Raw genomic sequence first — 21,022 nt, forward strand, 5'->3', positions numbered from 1 at the left:
GCTCCCAACATAAGTGAGAATTCCCATGCCTGTTGCTTTGCCCAACACGTTATTCTTCCTTGCCTAGAATACTGCCTTCCCTACTGACCAGAAGGAAGCCCAGAAGCCTTGTAAATAAGGCCAATCTAATCCAGATCTCAGATCTACCACTTACTTTTGACTTTAGGCAAGTTACTTTATTTTACCAAGAATGAGTTTCCTCATTTGTAAAATGAAGACACATGGATTTTATGAGGATAAAGTGGAGGAAAAAATATCAAGCACTCAAAAAATACTTCTTCCATTTCCTGTAGTTCCCCTTTTATAAGTCCTACCTATTCTTCAAAATTTGACTTCTAACTACTCAAAGCTTATTCTCTGAAGCACTTATTTGGCACAAGTGTTGTGTGTTGTCTTGTATTTACTGTTTCCCAAGTTGTTTGTCAGTTTCTTGAAAGCTAAAACTCTTAAAACAAAGAATCCTCAATTTCTGACATAGTCTTGTTAAATACAATGGATTCCAATGTATAAGAGTGTAAATGTGGAAAATGGAAAGTGACTCTCTAAGCATATGGTCCCCTTACTCCAAAGTCATGAAGTTGGAAAAGGTTTTGAGTCCATTACATTTTCTTGGCACAGTAAGGGAAATGGCATTAGAAGTACTTTCTTTTTTTTTTTTTTTTTTTGAGACGGAGTTTCGCTCTTGTTACCCAGGCTGGAGTGCAATGGCGCGATCTCGGCTCACCGCAACCTCCGCCTTCTGGGTTCAGGCAATTCTCCTGCCTCAGCCTCCTGAGTAGCTGGGATTACAGGCACGCACCACCATGCCCAGCTATTTTTTTTGTATTTTTAGTAGAGACGAGGTTTCACCATGTTGACCAAGATGGTCTCGATCTCTTGACCTTGTGATCCACCCGCCTCGGCCTCCCAAAGTGCTGGGATTACAGGCTTGAGCCACCGCGCCCGGCCTAGAAGTACTTTCTTAAATTATGAAATCTAAAAGAGAGCCATGAGTCAAGAAAGAGAGCTTGGTTAGTTGGTTGTATACAGACAGACAGACAGACAGATAGATAGATAGATAGATAGATAGATAGATAGATAGATAGATAGATAGACAAATCAGTCTATCTTTGAGACAACATTCTCTAAAATATAAACTTTTAGAGTGTGTTTGAATGTTCTGGTTAAGGTAAGCAGCTATTTATACACTCTTAACCAAAGAATTGTCCTCTAACAGGAAAGTTATGCTCCTCCACTGAAAATGCATTTTCATTGACAATGCCCATGGAACACAGAGGCGAAAGAGGGCACCCATTCAGCTGGCCAGATCAGTTAGAACTAACCATGGGTAGTCAAAGTGGGGACAGATGTCAGCGAGATTGCTGCCATATTAGATACAACTATCTGGTAATATACTTCCCTACCCAGAGAATGACCATCAGGTAGAGCTGAATAGTGGGGGTTTGGTTCATATTAACACACAACTCCTAATAGTATCAAAACCCTTTGACTCATTACCACTGTATGTGCCAAGTTATTTTTATTGACATGCGTGGGACTTGTTTTCCAAAAGAAACATTGCAAAACATTTCCAGAAGTTATATTGCAGTCTTAAGTGTTGATTTTCTGCATTTTCTCCGTTTAATTCTTTGGCTTTTAATTTTTAATAATTCATCATCTTTTAGTATATCTTATTTTAGGCCATGATGCAAAAATAGTGTTTTTCTCTGCTATAATGTATCTATCTCAGACTTGCTCAGGTATTAACCTGTCATTTCTCACTTTCGAAAGGCAAATAGAAGGAAAACTTTTTGATGATATTTCTATCCTCAAGAAAATATTTCATGACCATTATGAATGCAACAAGGTCTTGGGACTTTATCTTTGTTGTTACAGTTTTTTTTTCCTCCTCCCAAATATTTAACAATAGCTTACAGCTGAAACTTGAACTTCAGTGCAAAATCTTGAATCACAGTAATGATCTGGCTTTGGGTGCAACTCACTGATTTTTGTGTGTTCTGCTGAAGAAAAACTAGCATTGTCACATTTTTGCTCTTGATATTTTAGGACCTTGTACTGTAGTACAACACGAGAGATGTTTCTAATGTGCTATATCTGTGTCTCTTGTCATTGAGGTAATTGTCATGAGAAAACCCTGGACAACAGCCATGACAAACAGAAATATTTTGACAACTCACAGTCACTGGATGCTGCTGAAGAAGAGCCCTCTGAGAGAGGAACAGAGGAGGACCCTGTATTCTCTGTTGCGAATTCAGGGAGGGACTCAGATGCCCTTAGACTTGAAAGTAAGTTTATTTGACCTGAGCTGTGGTTCTGGGGAAAAATCAACTCTCACGCTTTAAGCTTAGGCTTTTCTCTACTTTTAAGAATTTGTTTTCTTCTTTTAGCAGTCATCATATTGTAGCATCATGAGGGTGACCCCTAGGTGGTGAGGCAGATGACGTGCTATAGTGTGAAAGCGTTCTTCACACTTTCTTTGTTCTCCACCTCAGTGTCTTCTTTTGCCAGAACAAATATGATTTGTTTATGTATCAGTCTTCTTAACGTTACTAGTTTATTGAGTAAATCATTGAAAAAGGAAGATAAGTTGCTTTTACACTAACCCAGCAAAATCAGATATGGAATAATGGGCATACTTATTAAGCCCTCTCCTATGATTCCATTTGGTGACCACATTTTGAGCTATGTTGTACTAAATGGTTCTTGCTGAGGTTATCAGAATTGTCAAAATGCATGACTTCTTTTTAGTTTTCATCCACTTGACCACTTTACTGTGTCTGGAACTATGTATAACTCCTCACTTCTTGAAACTCTCCTTTCCTCTTGGCTTCTGGAATGTCACTTGCTTTGGCTTTCTTCTATCGACACACCTTCTATCCACACCTTTTTATATTTCTTTAACGTACTCTTTATTCTGTCCTTTATTTGTTGAATTATCCAGAATCCTAAATTTGACCTTCCATTCTCATCCTTCTATGTATTATCTCTTAGTGATTCAAATACCATTGACTCCAAATCTGTATTTCAACTAAGACATTCTCTGCAACTCCAGATCTTATTTCTACTTTTTTTTTAAGGGTACTCTTTATCTGGATGTGCCACAGGCACTTCAGTGTAACATATCCAGAATTGAACTTCTTTTCATATTGGCCCTATTTTCTGAAGTGCTTCTAATGTCTATATTCCTGATCTCTGTTAACAGCATCACAACTCACCCAGGCACCACTGTATCCAGTCAGTCTCTCAGACCTGTTGCATCTATCATCTCTTCATGTATTCCCTCTGTCTCTGCTTGAATTCAGACTTTCTTCATTTCTGCCTGCACTGTTGCAGTAACCTCTTAATTTGGCTCTCTAAATCTAGTCTTTTATTTTAGTCTGTATGTGAAGTAAGAGATTACGTGTAATCAATACAGAATTTTTAAAAACAACCGTTACCAATTTTTTGTGCATCCAAAGAGTTGTTTCTAAAATTCAAATCTAATCAGATTTGCAAGTCACTTAATCTTCCTGAGCCTTTCTTACCTCCTATATTCAAAAATACACCAACAAAAATGCCTTATAGAGTAGTTTTGACTAAATGAAATAACTTGAGAAGTGTTTATTTTAGTGCCTGGTACTCAGAACCGAGTAAATGTTCTACAAACATAAGTATAACTGCATCTTCAGGAGTCAAGTCTTCACAAGCACATATACATAGTACATGGTCAGTAAGCATTTGTTCAATTCAAGGGAGCTGTAACTTATTTGCACAAGAATTTTTACAGGAAAGATTCCCTGTTTGCTTTTCTAGGTTTTCTTCTCAGATCCTTGTTTTCTCTTGCTATACTGACCCACCTAAAAAAAGAAAGAACACCTCTGGTACAAACAAATACTCATGATTATTATTTGCTGCTCCAAAGAGAATCATTTCCTTACTTACCTTAATTCGATTGATTCAATCTAAGCCTTTTGTGCTTTCTGATTACTGGCTTGAAATTTTATGTCATTGCGTTAAATCTTAAGCAAATCTGCAGCTTTCCAGTCTGATTTCAAATCAGACCACTGCCTTTAAAAGAAAACCCTAGAACTCAAAACAGAATTGCCTAAGGCCCTATGGTGGTAATCTTAATTTGGAACCAAGTTTGTCTAATTCCTTAGAATACTCTTTCTGTTTTGTAAGACAAAGGGACATGTTCCCTCTACCGTATTGTTATTAGAGGTAGTATGCATTTTACTTGCCTTCAGAAGCCACAGTCTTAAGTACTGTAGTACCCATTGATACTACTCTTGCAAGACTTTCTGGAGGAAGAAGTTTTCAGTCAGATTTTGCAGTCCATCTCTTTGAATTTGTGTTCTTTTATCTCTTTTTATGGCTATGTTTACTTCTATCTTGTTTTGAATCTAGCACTCATCTTTCCATCCTCTGCTCTCTAAAACTCCTTGAAACTTCTCTTCTAAGATTGTTAATGTTGTTTCTTATCAAATATAGTCACTTTCTGTTAGTCAGCTGCTGATATTCCGCTCTCTCTCAGTAGTGTCCTCTGTAGCCATTAACTAACTGGCTTGTTTCTACTCTAGGTATGGTGATCCCAGTTTCTTTCTGGATAACCCATTCCATGGTTATCTGATCCAAAAGTCTTTCCTAATACTGAGCTAAAACATGACCTCTCATTTCTAGTTTTGTCTTATGAGGCTAACAGCGTCAGTCTTGTCTCTCATTAATAGCACATTCCGTTATGTTTTAAAGATGGTTATTGTTCCTGCTTACCCTCCTTTTCCATGTCTTTGCTTCTCTTCAGTTAAATGTGTTCACTTCCTTGAATAACTTATGTCACATAATCTAGTCTCTTCACTGTCTTTGAAGTAATCTCCCTGGAATTTGTCTAAATCTTTAAAACAAAATATTTTTCAAGCACAAATTTTTGGTGTAATAGATCAGCTGGATATATCACTGGATCCCCCTAGGTTTCTTCAGTTCCTCTTCATTTAACATGGTTTTAAGTACTTTTGCCAAGTATATTTTGTATAAATGTTCTCTGCTTTGGACATCTCTTAAAGTGAGGTACCCAAACTTAAACATGAATCTCCAGGTGTGTTTGGAAAATTACAAGCTTCTTTTTATTTACAACAGTACTACATATGCATAGCTTCATGCTTTTTTTTTTTTTCTTTCCTTTTTTTTTTTTTAATTTGGGGGTAAAAGCATATGAATGGATATAAGGGAGTTGGCACATAGAGTAAAGGTGTGTGTGTGTGTGTTTTTTTTTGTTTTGTTTTGTTTTTTTTTTTTTGAAAGAAAGAGAAAGGGGGAGAGAGAACAGGAATCTTGCTCTATTGCCCAGGCTGGAATGCAATCTAAAAATAGGTATTAAAAACCTCTTTTATGCCAATAGTTGTGCTTAACAGCGGAGACAGGAAGGAATAAGGGAAGAAAATAACAAACAGCCAACCAATATTTCATTTAAGTCTGTGAAATGCTATGCAAATGCTGAAGAGTTATTTACTTCCAATTATGTGGTCACTTTCAAAATAGGTATAATATGATACTGAGAAAAATGTATGTTCTGTGGACCTGAGGTGAAGAATTCTATAAATATTCACTGAGTTTACTTGTTCCAGGTCTGAGTTCAAATCATAGATGTCCCTGTTAATTTTCTATCTGGTTGATCTGTCAAATATTAACAATGTGGTGTCAAAGTCTCCCGCTATTATTGTGCGGGAGTCCAAGTCTCTTTATAAGTCATTAAGAACTTGTATCTGGGTGTTCCTATATTGGGTGCATATATATTTATGATCATTAACTCCTGTTGTTGTTTATGTAATGTCCTTTTACCATTATGTAATGTCCTTCTTTGTTTCTTTTAGTCTTTGTTACTATTAAAGTCCATTTTGTCAGAGGCGAAAGTAGCAATTCCTGTTTTCTTTTTTTTTTTTTTTCTCCATTTAATTGGTAAGTCTTCCACCAACCCTTTGTTTTGAGTCTTTGCGAGTCCTTGCTTATGAGATGGATCTGGATACAGCGAAACGATGGGTTTTGACTTTTTATTCAATTAGCCTGTCTGTGTCTTTGATTGGGGCATTTAATCCTTTTAAATTTAGGATTAATATTGATATTTGTGAGTTTAATATTGTCGTTTAATGCTAGCTGGCTATTTTGCCCATTAGTTTCTATAGATTCTTCATTATGGAGATACTCTTTTACCTTTTGGTAAGTTTTTGGGATGATTGATATTGGTTGTTCCTTTCTGTGTATAGTGCTTCTTTCAGAAGCTCTTATAAAGCAGGCCTGGTGGTGATGAAATCTCTGAGTGCTTGCTTGTTCACAAAAAAACTTTATTTTTCCTTCACTTATGAAGCTTAGTTTGGCTGAATATGAGATTCTCGGTTGAAAATTCTTTTCTCTGAGGATATTGAATATTGACCCCCACTCTCTTCTAGTTTGTAGGGTTTCAGCTGAGAGATCTGCTGTGAGTCTAATAGGCTTCCCTTTTTGGGTAACCTGACCTTTCTGTCTAGCTGCCCTTAGCATTTTCTCCTTCATTTCAACCCTGGTGAATCTAACAATTATGTGTCTTGGGGTTGCTCTACTTGAGGAATATCTTTGTGGTGTTCTCTGTATTACCTGAAGTTGAGTATTTTCCTGCCTTACTAGGTTAGGAAAGTTTTCCTGAAGAATATCCTGAAGAATATTTTCCAGCTTGGATTCATTCTCTTCATGACATTCAGGTACATCTATCAAACGTAAATTAAGTCTTTTCACATAGTCCCATATTTCTTGGAGACTTTGCTCATTCCTTTTTACTCTTTCTTCTCTAATCTTGTCTTCTCCTTTCATTTCATTAAGTTGGTCTTCGACCTCTGATATCCTTTCTTCTGCTTGATCAATTCGACTGTTAAAACCTGTGCATACTTCGCGGAGTTCTCATATTGTATTCTTCATTTCCATTAATTCACGTATGTGCCTCTCTGCATTGTCTATTCTTGTTAGGATTTCGTCAAACCTTTTTTCAAGGTTCTTAGTTTCTTTACATTAGGCTAGAACATGTTTTTGTTTGTTTGTTTGTTTGTTTGTTTGTTTGAGACGGAGTTTCGCTCTTGTTACAGGCTGGAGTGCAATGGCACGATCTTGGCTCACCGCAACCTCTGCCTCCTGGGTTCAGGCAATTCTACTGCCTCAGCCTCCTGAGTAGCTGGATTACAGGCACGCGCCACCATGCCCAGCTAATTTTTTGTAGAACATGTTCTTTTAACTCACAAAGTTTCTTGTTACCCACCTTCTGAAGCCCAAATCTGTTAATGGAACGCACTCGTTCTCCATCAGGACTTGTTCCCTTGTTGATGAGGAACTGTGATCCCCTGTAGAGGGAGAGGCATTCTGATTTTGGGTATTCTCAGCCATTTTACACTGGTTTCTTCCCATCATTGTAAATTTATCCACCTGTCGTCTTTGTAATTATCGACTTTCAAATTAGGTCTCTGAGTGGACATCCAACTTGTTGATTCCCAGCGCCGGAATCTGAGCAACCCACTGCGCCGAGCGGCATTAAAATTCATGGTGCTTTTCTGCCCGGGAATCTCCGGTCTGGCTTCCTTCTTGAGTCCCTTTTTCAATCAGCTGAATAGGCGACTCTGCCTTCCCGGAGCTTCAACCATCAACCAAAAGGGGACCCGGTCCCGTTTACTCTACACCAAGAACCGCCGCACCGGGACACCAGCAAAACCGCCGCGCCGGCCACAAGAGTCGCACTGGTGACCCGTGGGGCTCCTCTGTTGGGAATCTCCTGGTCCATGAGCAACAAAAATTTGTCTGAAAGTGTGGCATCCTCTCATTCTCTGTGCTTTCACTGGGAGCTACAATCCTGAGCTGCTAGTAATCAGCCATCTTGGATCTTTTTTTCTTTTTTGATATGGATTCTCCCTCTGTTTCCCAGACTGGAGTGCAATGGTATGATCTTGACTCACTGCAGCCTCTGTCTCCCAGGTTCAAGCAATTCTCCTGCCTCAGCCTCCCAAATAGCCGGGATTACAGGCATCCACCACACCATCCAGCTAATTTTTGTATTTTTAGTAGAGATGGGGTGTCACCATGTTGGCCAGGCTGGTCTCAAACTCCTGACCTCAGGTGATCTGCCCACCCACCTCAGTCTCCCAGAGTGCTGGTAGTACAGGCGTGAGCCACCATTCCCAGCCCATAGCTTCATCTCTTACCACTTCTAGTCCCTGTGATTCTATAGTACCTAACATGGCTCAGATGCAACTGTAAACCTTCGCACTACCCTGGGATAGGCTTCATCTCAGTGAAGGATGTGAACTCACATAAACCGCACTGTGGATGCTCACATTCTCTCCAATTTCACAATATTTATTCTTCTTTTTCCCAGTGTGAAAATGGTGCATGGTAATGAAAATCAAGAAAAAATAGGCTCTGTTTTCAGTTTATATCATACCATCTGTCCTGCAAGCAGGAAGCCCAAGATTTACTTATTCCTCTCACTTCAAGCATAATTTGAAACCTTCGGAGATCTCTCTACAATCCAGACCTTTCACCAAACCAGAATTCTATATTTTCAGCTGTATAGGACAGTTGTGTAGGACAATGTCCTATCTAGGACGATGTCTGAAGATACAGTCCTCCATTTATTCTTGTCTAGGCTATAGGTTCTATGGGTTGTTACAACCCAGCTCTTAGCACATTGTTAGATACGCAACAAACATTTTCATGAATTAATGACAAATGTCTACAATTCCATTTATCCTGTTTCCCTTTCCTAACTCCATTGTCTTTATAAATATTCTGTTTACATATTCACAGATTCTAAACCTATGGTCATATAATAAAAATCCTAGTTTTTTACATTAGACTTAAAAATCTTGAAACCATCTTTGGGCCTGTCCTATTACTAGTTTTTCTCTATTAACATTTCTTTGTATACCTCTTTACCCTCCCTTTTTTGAAAATTCCTTTTGCCTTTACCCTAAGACAACCTACTTTCTATAACTCTTAAAAGGATTCTTAAATACCTTTCTAATTGGTCTCTTTGTCTTCTGTCTTCTGTTTCCTTGTCCAACACCCCTATCCCAATACCCCAACTCATTTACTACTCTAAGACTTTAACCTCTGTAATTATTATGGTCCTCATCCTGTTACTCTGCTTAAGAAACAAGAGGCTGCTTTTACAGTGAATCCTCTTCATGACTTTCCCACACATTTGTAATATCACCCACCTTTCTTAGGTATCTTATTTGTTACTATCCCCTGTATACATTCTTTGTTCTAATTAGTTTGAAATTGGTGATGCCTTCACATGTGCCTTTACTATCCCTGTATGTATGTGTGTGGACAAAAGAGTCTATGCGTACATAATTTTTTAAAAATTTGTCACTCTGGAAGGCCAGGCACAGTGGCTTACAACTGAATCCCAGCACTTTCGGAGACTGAGGCAGGCAGATCACCTGAGGTCAGGAGTTCAAGATCAGCCTAGCCAACATGGCAAAACCCCATCTCGACAAAAATACAAAAAAAATTAGCTGGGTGTGGTGGCCCGTGCCTATAATCACAGCTACTTGGGATGCTGAGACAGGAGAATCACTTGAACCTGGGAGGCAGAGGTTTTAATGAGCTGAGATTGTGCAACTGCACTACACCACTCCAGCCTGAGCAAAAGAACAAGACTGTCTCAAAAAAGAAAAAAATTCACTCTAGGGAGTGTCGTCCCTGGCCCTCTACTCTGTCTAAATCCTGCCTCAGGTAGTCTGCCTTTCTCTAAGAAGCATTTGGTTATTAAATGCAAATTTTTTTTTCCTCTAAAAAATATTGTTTTCTTATTATTTCATGTGTGTAGTTTTCTGTCTCCAACTTGATTATATTTAATTAAGATTAGAAACTCTTGGGGCCAGGCGCGGTGGCTCAAGCCTGTAATCCCAGCACTTTGGGAGGCCGAGGTGGGTGGATCATGAGGTCAAGAGATCAAGACCATCCTGGTCAACAAGGTGAAACCCCGTCTCTACTAAAAATACAAAAAATTAGCTGGGCATGGTGGCACGTGCCTGTGATCCCAGCTATTCAGGAGGCTGAGGCAGGAGAATTGCCTGAACCCAGGAGGCGGAGGTTGCGGTGAGCCGAGATCGCGCCATTGCACTCCAGCCTGGGTAACAAGAGCGAAACTCTAACTCAAAAAAAAAAAAAAAGAAAAAGAAACTCTCTTTTTTTTTTTTTTGTTCCCAACTGCAGCTTTCAGCACAGAGATAGACACGTAGTAGGCTGTCAATAAAGTTTAGTTTATTTTTTGCTAACTCAGAGCATACTTACGATCTACTTATTCCTCACCTGTGAGGAGAAAATATAAAAATATGTATGTATTTAGTGTTGTTTTTTAGGAATTGCTTTCGCCTCAACCCCAGCAGCCTTTAGAAAAGCCAACAGTAGAGCAAGCTCCACATTCTCTCTTTATTTGAATATCAGTTTCCATTAATGAAAACCCCTCTCTCTCAGAATTTTTAAATAATGATGTATATTACCATATGGCAGGAGCACAGGGAAGCAATAACCTTGGGTTACTGGGTTTGCAGAACTCTTTGTAGCTAAACAGCATGAATTTTTCCAATGTGTTGCTTAACGACAGGGTTGTGTTCTGAGAAAGGCATCCTTGGGTGATTTTTGCCATTGTGGGAACATCATACAGTGTACTGTACTTACTTACGCAAAGCTAGGTGGTATAGCCTACTGCACTCCCATGTTATGTTACATAGCCTCTAGACTACTTGTTTATGTACTGAAATACTGTAAGCAAGCGTAACACAATGGTAAATATTTTTGTCTTTAAACATATCTAAACACAGAGAAGGTACAGAAAAAACACAGTATTACACTTTTATGGCACCACTGTGGTATATGCAGTTCATCATTGACCAGAACTTCATTATGCGGTGCATGGCTATAATACCATGTTCTGAATCCCTGAACAAGCCAGAATTACCAACTGAAGATTATTGTACTAGAATAACGAAACTGGCATTTTGTGCAGTATCAACCCAGAGCCCTTAAGTTTTCCTCTGGGTACGTGTTACAGAAGGAGGCATTTTATTATTTGTTCTTGTAACCTATCTACTTCCTAAAGGGATTAGAGATGACTTTCATGGAATGTGCAATATAACATGCAGCCATTAATTCAGAATAAGCAGGAAAAGTTAAGTAGTGAAGAATTTTTTAAAAGAAAGCATTGTATTAAGACACTCAGGCTAATTTTGCCCGAACTTCCTTGTTATTCAAACATAGAGGTGAACTCAGAGGATTATGTAGCCTTCATTGAATAATAAAGGAAACACACCGATTTCTCAGGAGAGAGAATTTTTGCTAGGCCACTGCACTGAGAGTCTTCCGTAAGAGTCTTTATATAAGAGACTTGAGCCACCGAAATAATATCTTGGTGATCATTTTAGAAAGAAATTATTGTAGTATATTGCTATTTTTTGTATCAGCCATTAGTGAAAATGGGAGACTCCATGTAGAAATTGGATAGTTTTCCTTAAATCATTTTTCAGTTAAGGCAGTTAAGCCAGCTATATGGTCTGGACACACAGCTATGTGTACATATTTGAATAAACCTTGACGAATCCTACATATTAAATAACATAAGCTTCATCCTCACCATCTATGTGTTGTATGTAGACAAGTGGATCTTTTTCAAAAAATAGTGTATCACATACCTCTCCTCATGCTCACTAATAACAGAATCTCTGCCTGCCTGCCATCTAGCTGCCACCGTTCACAGCCAGGCTTTTGGCAAAAGCTAGATGACAAAGTTGGTATTTTATTATGAATGTTGAAGATGTTGAATGGTATTTTTATTACATTGGGCTATAGAAGTGCCTCTTAGCAGACCTAAAACGTTTCTCCAAAAGCACGGTTGGAGTCACCCAAAGATTTGAATGAGTACTATGTACCTTTTAATAACGTGCTGGCCCTTGAATTTCAGGTACGGTGGTTGAGGAGAGCAATGGTTCTGATGAGATGGAGAATTCAGATGAAACAAAAATGTCAGAAGAAATACTAGCTTTGGTGGATGAATTTCAACAGGCATGGCCTTTGGAAGGCTTTGGGGGTGCACTGGAGATGAAAGGGCGGCGTCTAGATTTACAAGGAATACGGGTGCTGAAGAAAGGTCCCCAGGATGGAGTGGCCAAAAGCTCTTGCTACGGAGACTGCAGAAGTGAAGATGATGAAGCAACAGAATGGGTAAGTTTGCCAACTTAATTCTCATAAAATTGTAGCCCATGTCTTTCAGTATGCAAAGTGGGGAGTTTCTGTTGGACATGTGGTACTACTTTACTGCACACTCCAGGACAGCCTTCACATGGGAATTTTACTGGAAAGAAGCATTGCATGTTACTTATGTATTGCTAGCTCTTCTGGAAAGCAGAAGGAAATGGGGTGGGTGTGAAGCCACAGTCAAAACTGCAGACTTGGAGCTGCCCAGTTCAGACATCTTTCTTTCAGTTTCTTCTATACATTCTTGAAGACTAGGTTATTTTGTTCATTTCACTAACCATTTTCTATTTAGGTCTTGAAGAATTAAACTCAAGAAGATAACTTAACCTGAGCACAGAACTGGGTTATTCTTAAAGTAGTATTCACAACATCAACAGATTTGATAACTCGTCTCATTTGTCCCTAACATGTTCCTGTTTCCCAGATTACATTCCAGGTCAAACGTGTAAAGAAACCCAAAGGCGATCATAAGAAAACTCCTGGGAAAAAAGTAGAATCAAGTCAGATAGAAAATGGGCATCGTTACCAAGCAAACCTGGAGATCACTGGGCCCAAGGTGGCATCTCCTGGGCCACAAGGTAAATTGAATGTTTAATATGCCAATTGATTCTTTTAGATGTCACTGTCTCATCTCACAAAGGTTGTATTTGTAACTTGAAATAGTTCAGAGGAGATGATAAAGGGGCAAAATGAACAAGAACCAGTCTGTCTTTTGTATCAATGAAAAAAAGTTCAAACTCTAAAGCATTATGGAAATGAAAATTCCAGTAGATTTAACATGGAAAAACTAGGTGAATATTTACATGCTCTTTCCATGTGGAAAGAACTTTCTAAGGCAGAGAGAGGAAAAGAAAATAATAATTCTGACATTGGAAAGCACCACAAAATGAGACAAAGAACTGAAGCAAAGTATTTTTTGTAGATTATTTGTATATATTTACAAAATATATGATAAGCAGAGGGTATCAATATCATTTAAAGAGCACCTACAAATCAATATGAAACAAGGTATTTCAATAAAATAGGTGCAGAGTACATAGGCAGTTCACCAAATATAAATACACACACAAACACACACACACACACACACACACACACACACACACACACGGCCACTAGAGAAGATGTTCAACCTCATCAGCAATCAAAAGAATGCAGGCATAAACAGTAAGATACCAGTTTTGATTATCAAATTGTTTTTAAACATGTAATACATACTTTATTTAAATGAAGTGAATTTTGGAGTAGTTTGACTAGATGCATTAGGGAATTTAAAAATATACCAGTTATTCTACTTCTAGTAATTTACCCTAAGTAAATCATCTTACAAGTGCCATAGATATACATAGAAAGATATTGATCATGGGATTACTTATTATAAAAAAAATTGTAAACAACCTAAATGTTGTAATTGCCTAAATAAATCATAACATGCCTATGCTGCAGAATATGCAGACAAGATATTGGTAATATAGTAAGTAAAGCAATTTATCAAGTAGTAAATGTAGAGAATACTTTAATCTTTGTAAAGTAGTAAATATGCTACATTTTTTTCACATTTCAATATCTCTGAAACTGGAATACATCTTACAGTTGATAGTATCTTATATAATAATTGGCACTGTTTTTTTTTTCTTAAATCCTGTAAAACAATATATACTTACAGTTGATAGCATCTTAGATTTGATGAAATACGGTGTAATAAATAACCACATAGAAACAAAAGTAGGAGGAAATACATCAAAATGTTATAAATGGTCATCTCTGGGTGCTAACAGAGCTATAGGTGATTTTTATTTTATTCGGTATGAACTTTCCATTTTCTAAATATTTTATAACAAGCCTTTATTACTTTTATAAACAAAAAACTAAAAATGTCTTATAAATGTGAAAATTAAAGCCAAATATGGCTGAGATGGTATGAGAGCACTTAAGCAGTTTTAAATGTATTCAAGTTGGTGGGCCCAAGTAGGGCGTTGGATGTACTCTTAAATGAGATAGTGGAACCACTTACTGGCATTAAAGTGAAAAGCTCTAAAACACAGAGGACAGAAATACTAGAGAGATTCAAAATCCCAATTTTCAAATAAGTATGGATTCTATTCACTGCCAACTAATCATCTTCATGATAAATCCTGACAGAGTTATAAAGCAAAATATTAAATAGTTGGTGAGCCCATGGGGGAAAAATGGAGATCATTAAGAGCCATTGTAGATTTTCTAAGACTAATAATAATGCTTAACTAATTTCATTTCCTTTTTTGGTTAGGGCTACTAGACTGGAAGACCAGGAAAGTGCCATAGACATAATGTAACTGGATTTCAGCAAGGCATTTAACAGAGCCTCTTATGATATCCTTGTGAACCAGATGGAGAGATGTGGGCTTGAAGCCTTCCCATTGCCTACAGGATAAAATTCAAACTTCCTAGTGTGGTGTACAAGACCCTTTACAACCCGCCTCTGTGTACCCTTCAACACCATTTTCTGAACCAGCCATGCTCATGTTTTTTTTACCTCAGTGCCTTTGCACATGCTGTTCCCTCTGCCTGGAATGCCCTATGCCCGCTCTGCTGTGCTAAAATATCACTCATCCTTAAACCTCAAAATCAAGTGCCATCTCTCCCTTGTTACCTTCAGGCAGAATTAGTTACTCTTTCCTCTGTGCGATTGTTCTCCACCTTCGCTCTAGCTCTTTTTCTATTGTGTTGTAATGATCTGTTTATGTTTACCTTCCTTACTAGACTGTGAGCTCAAGAGCAGGCCATCTTATTATTCCTGTCTGTACCCCTTAGTGTCTTTTATGGTTCCCAGCCCCTTATAACAAGTGCTCAATAAATATTTTTCAAATGAAATTATTAAATGTAAAAGAAAAATAAGATTTTTTGTGAAAATTATGGCTTATTTAAGTTACTAATTTAAACAGAATCAATTTGAAACTCTCAAACTTTTCCTTTCTGTTTTGTTAAAATCTCAATCTAAACCCCTGCCTGTACCTCAAACAGTTTTCTACTGTTGGTAAATTCCTATAATATGAAAAGTGCTATACAGAACTAAAGTTCTCCTTCCTGCCTATTCCATTATAACTCCTTCGGAAAACCCTTCCCAGACAAGACAGTTCTGCTCTTTTCTTGGGGATTTGGTGTAAGTAAAGGGCCCAGACCCAAAAAGTAGTACCTACAAAGGATATTAATAAACAGAGCTTTAAAATTTTTTGTAGCCTTAAATAGCTTGTTGATTGGGAACATACACATTAGAGTCAAACAGACTTGGATCTGGATCCCATCTCCGCCACCTGCTAGACAGGTGACCCTGGACAAGTCACCCAGTCTCTCTGAGTCTCTGTGTTCTCATCTGAGAAGTGAGGGTTAAAACCTACTTCAGGCCGGATGCAGTGGCTCACGTCTATAATCCCAGTACTTTGGGAGGCCAACCTGGGAATATCACTTGAGCCCAGGAGGTTAAGGCTGCAGAAAGCTAGTATCATGCCACTGCACTCTGGGCAAGAAAGCAAAGTGCGGTCTCTAACTAAAAAAAAGAAAAATGGGAAAAAAAATCTACCTTATAAGGTTAAGGATGTAAAGCACTTAGCATGGGATCTGAACACACAGGAAGTTCTCTTCAAATAGGTGATAACCAGTCTGGTTCTTGGACTGTGGTGGTGTGGCGGGGGCAGGGGGGAAGATGATAATCTTTGATTAGCATCATTATTCCCGGCTGCTCTTTAAAGCAGTGGTTCTCTCTATTGGGGGTGATTTTGCCCCCCAGGGGACATTTGGCAATATCTAGAGTCATTTTTGGTTGTTGGGGAATGGTGCTACCAACATCCAGTTGGTGGAGGCCAAAGATGGTGCTAAACACCCTCCATTGCACAGGACAGGTCCCTCAAAAAATTTTCCAGCCCCAAATGTCACTAATACCAGGTTGAGAAACCCTGCTTTAGAGATACATGTTTCTACTAAGTTGGAGTTGTCTTTATAAAATCAGAATGTAGAAGGGTAAAAATTAAGTTTGATAAGAATGTTGGCATTGAAAAATACCTTAACCCTTATTTCATGTTGCTCAGACTTAAATCCAACAAAGGACTCATATATTCTTACTTCTCCATCTATCTTTGAGAATAAGGCTTTACTCAGAGATGATCTTAATTCCTATGGATGAAGTAACAAGATTTTAATTAGATCATAGATGGGGGAAAGTATAAAGACTAGAAGAATGACTAGCACCTTCAAATACACCAATCTGGGTGAAGTAATCATGGCATAAGGGACTTTGGGTTCTGTTCCTTTGCACTTGCGTGGATTCATGGTGTGCTTTTCTTTTAGGAAAAAAACGTGATTACCAGAGTCTGGGATGGCCCAGCCCGGACGAATGCCTCAAACTCCGCTGGGTAGAGCTGACTGCCATCGTGAGTACCTGGCTTGCAGTTTCTTCAAAAAACATTGAGTAAGTATGTTAAGCCTCTCGTTTCTTTATGGCATTTGAGAACCCAGCTGACTTTAGGGATGCCCTCTTAGTCAGCAGCTAGTAGAAGAGTCACCCTTTCTAGAACTGATCATTCAAAGGATGACCATGCTGACCATGGCCCCCAGGTGGGCCCAACCCACTGTAGCAAAGCTCTGAGTGTGCCCCCCTTCTTGGTGCCTTCACCTGCCCTTTGTACGCTATCTAGCAGCCATGTATAACTTGTTTAGTTTGAGTTGAAGACTGGATCCCTCTTTATAGAAGCACAAAACCCATGGTTTCTCATGAATACCATGCAGTTGTAAGGGAGCCAGAGCAAATTCAGATTTGCAAACACCTACTGAGACATGGTAGGTGCCTCTGATAACTGCTTTTTCCTCACTGGACACTCACTCTCTTGCTGACCCCTTTTCTACCCTTTAAGCATTAGAATTCTCCAGGATTTAGCACTAAGCCTTCTTATTTTGTAATCTCTTCTAGTCAGATTGATCTACTCCCAAAATCCCAATCAACACAGATGTACTAACGGCTCCCAAACTTGAATCTCTAGACCAGACCTTTCGACGATGCTTTCACCTCATTTGCCTATGTCCCTGACCTGTCTGTCTAGATAGCTCTCAGTCACCCCATGCTCAGGAAAACTAAAATTTTAATTTTCTTGCCCACTCTCCATATTAAAAAATTATTGCTTTGTTTGTTTTTTCTTTTCCTATTTGTGGTAAATAGGTCCAGCAGTGCTTAAGCCAAAAACCTGGGCGTTATCGTAACTTAACAATTTTCCTTCCTTGCTCTTCAAATTCAGCCTGTTACCAATTCATGTCACTTTTACTCCTGGAGTATTTTTCAAAACCATCTACTTTTCTCCATCTCCGTTGCTGCCTCCTCAAACCAGAACACCACTATCCCTACATAGGTTTATCCAGTACCTCCTAGCTGGTCTTCCTCTGTGCAATCCATTCTCTCCACGGTCCTCAGAATTCTTCAAATGTAAGTCAAATCAGTCTTAAAGCACTCCAGGAACTTTTTACGGCTATTTAACATGGACCATAAGGCCTTTCTTGATCTGCTCCCTGCCATCTTTTCATCCTCTCTCTTGCCCTCTCTCCTGCCAGGGCTGTCACACGTGGTGTCTCCTTTGCCTGTGGCATTCTTCTTGCTGCAGGTTCTCAGCTGGTTAATTCATACTAATCCTTCTGGACTCAACTTCAATCTTACCACCTCACTCCTTCACTAGTTACCTCCCTCCTCCACCAGTGCAGAGGCAACATGTACCCTCCTGAAGTATACTGTCATTGCACCATGTTTTACCTTTTGTAACTTACCATGTGTAATAAATGAATCACAAGAGAATGAACATGATAACCGCAGGAACTATGTTTCACTCATTATTATAGTCCTTGTATCTGACATGTAATGGGCTCTAAATAAATAATGAGTGAATGTTTGTCTAATAATGCTTAGATTTTTAAATAGCTGGAAGTAAAGCATGGCAGTGCCAATTTGTCATATTGGTGCCTATGATAGTTTGTAGTATTTATCTTGTATATGGTGGGCAAATGAAAGGAAGTACTTAGTCTTATAGCTAAATACAATGTATGGGTGTATATGTATAAAATTTGCTGTCGGAGCTTTAGGTAACTCTGTGGGGAGAAGTGTGCTGCTGTGCATAAAATAAAAGATAATAACCAGTTGTGGGTATTTATCACCACTTATATCTTAGAAGAAGAAATCCTAGAAGAAAACTTACCTTGTTTAAAACCAGGGGATAGCATGTTGAAGCTATGATGAGCTGATTGTTAATGCTGTGTCTCTTTCCTTCCCACCATTCAGAAATTTCCCATAGCTAATGTAATCTCCATTTTTCAGCATCACAGAACACATAGACTTTGCCACCCCTATACAGCAGCCTGCAATGGAGCCTCTTTGCAATGGCAATCTCCCTACCAGTATGCATACCCTGGACCACTTGCATGGGGTTTCCAACCGAGCCAGCCTGCACTACACGGGGGAGAGTCAGTTAACAGAGGTGAGTGCTTGGCTTTGTTCAGGCTGTTTTTTAGCCTCACAGTTAGGATGCACATTAATAGTGGAAAGCACAGGTGACCAGGCTTTTTGAAAAAAAAAAAAAACAAAAACAGGGCCTTTTTTCAGTTAGGCATCATCTAGGTGGATTTGGGCCAAGTCTGATTTTCAGCCTGGGACTGAGCTTATTACTCTTTTATTTCTTTATGACTATGAAATTTTAATTCTGATTTACCCCTCAAGGGGATTAATGCTGCCTTGCCATCAGATACAGACTCTTGAGAAAAATATTTAGGGCAGGTAATTCTCCTGTTGACATTTTTAAGAAAGAAGGAAAGGAAGGCAGACCCAATATATACCTCAGCAAAGCGTATACCTAGAAGAATTGGGAAAACCTGTCATAAGTATCCAACAGTAGAGGAATGGTTAAATAAATTTTGGTATAGATGTAAGATAGTGTACAGTGGAACCATTAGAAAATACACAGTAGAAATACTCTTTTTGACATGAATAAATTTTCACAATATATAATGTGAAAACATAGGTAACAGTATACAGTGTAATTCGATATTTTGTGAGAAAAAATGTGTATAGAAAGCTATCTATACATAAAGATATTAAAAGTGGTTGTTAATACCTCTCTATATACATCTTTACATGTCTGGGTGACAAAATTACACATAGTTTATTTCATTTACTCTTTGTTCTAATGTTGCTATAATGAATGTGTTTTACATTCTGTAATTTTTGTTAAATGTAGGAGGGCTGAAGGGATGCTAAAACAGCCTTAAATGTGTCTTCCATAGATTACCTTACTAATAGGACCACAGCATGTAGCCCAGAAAAACAGTTTGCCTCTGTGGTACAGTGCCCAACTCAGCATTAGCAGTATCATCTAGATCCTGCCTCGCTTTCATTCTTCTCATCTACCGTCTTCCTCCCTTCCAGGTGTTGCAAAATCTCGGCAAAGACCAATATCCACAACAGTCACTTGAACAAATTGGCACCCGAATTGCCAAAGTTTTGGAAAAGGTTAGTCACCCCACAGAAAAGATGGAAACAATGCCCTCCTTCTAACCTCTTTTCTGGCTTATTTGCTCTTAAGTAGCTCTAATGTCTTCTGTTAGTTACTTATTAGCACTTGGTAGCTAAAAGGATAATGTGAAATAATTCCCCTCAGAACGTTTCACTCACTTTCCCATCACTTGGGTAGTATTCTTTTCTGTCTCTTTACCTGCCTTCTGTGCTGAAACTTAGTCAGATTTCTCTTCTTTACCCCAGTATGTGTGTATAGAGGTGGTAGTATTGGAATCTAGGTATATGAAATAAGTAAGATATTCTGATGGTGAAGAATATTTGGTATTTTGAATGATGCATGGGAAACATACTTTGAAATATCTTTTCTCTTGAAATCATGAAACAAAATATTTACCAAATTGCATTTTCATAGAGCCTACAGAAAATATCATTGAGAGGTTCTAAGACGCCTACCTCTGTGTGATATTTGTGTAAAAGAGGAGGGGTTTTTTAATTTAATTTTATTACTTTATGGCTAAGAATCTCTCTATTACTGTGGAATATTAAGATAGTTATTTAAAGAATCAACCCAACTTCAGGTACGAATGTGACATTGTGAGATTTCAACTTCTGGATATCACACGTGGAAAAATCATCAGCAGACTCCAGTTGTAATGAAACTAGAGCAAACACATGATTGCCAGACTCCAAAAAAAGTAAGAATTGCCAAAAGTGATTGTAATGCACACAAAAACCATACAAGATGAATTGTAGCAGAAGTGAGGCAGGGTTAGCAATTTCAGAAAACATCAGCAAAATTCTCCTACCTGAAGGAACTTTCTACAAGTAGCCCAACCAGGAAAATCCTGAGTAATAAAAACAGAGCAGACACAGCACTGATACAAAAATAAAAGAAAACTGGCCGGACACGGTGGCTCACACCTGTAATCCCAGCACTTTGGAAGGCTGAGGCAGGAGAATCGGCTTGAACCCGGGAGGTGGAGGTTGCAGTGAGCCAAAGTCTTGCCACTGCACTGCATGTTGGGTGACAGAGCGAGACTGTCTCAGTCAATCAGTCAAAGAAAACCATAGGAAAAAGCAGCAAAACTTACCAAAGACTACACAGCAGGAAAAATATTGTCATGGAACACATTATAATTCAGACTGAACTTTTCTCCTTGAATTAAAATATTAGGCCAGGCACCATAGCTCATGTCTGTCATCTCAGCACTTTGGTGGACAAGGCAGGAGGATTATTTGAGCCCAGGAGTT

At 38.6% G+C, this 21,022-nt stretch overlaps 1 protein-coding gene across 2 annotated transcripts in view; it reads left to right on the forward strand.

The window, feature by feature from the left end:
• TTC17 (tetratricopeptide repeat domain 17) overlaps positions 1-21,022 on the forward strand; it is a 141,298-nt gene that overhangs the window by 80,309 nt on the left and 39,967 nt on the right. The window contains exons 17-22 of one of the 2 annotated variants that reach the window (XM_003920009.4): positions 2,115-2,285; positions 11,957-12,216; positions 12,674-12,827; positions 16,573-16,693; positions 18,578-18,737; positions 19,682-19,765. In XM_003920009.4, the coding sequence (XP_003920058.1) occupies positions 2,115-2,285; positions 11,957-12,216; positions 12,674-12,827; positions 16,573-16,693; positions 18,578-18,737; positions 19,682-19,765 (950 nt within the window). Of the gene's footprint in view, positions 1-2,114; positions 2,286-11,956; positions 12,217-12,673; positions 12,828-14,518; positions 16,694-18,577; positions 18,738-19,681; positions 19,766-21,022 lie in introns of those variants that run through there. The other variant, XM_039470799.2, reaches the window with a different exon arrangement.

The sequence above is a fragment of the Saimiri boliviensis genome, chromosome 6 (genome assembly GCF_048565385.1).
Source record: "Saimiri boliviensis isolate mSaiBol1 chromosome 6, mSaiBol1.pri, whole genome shotgun sequence".
Taxonomy (NCBI): domain Eukaryota; kingdom Metazoa; phylum Chordata; class Mammalia; order Primates; family Cebidae; genus Saimiri; species Saimiri boliviensis.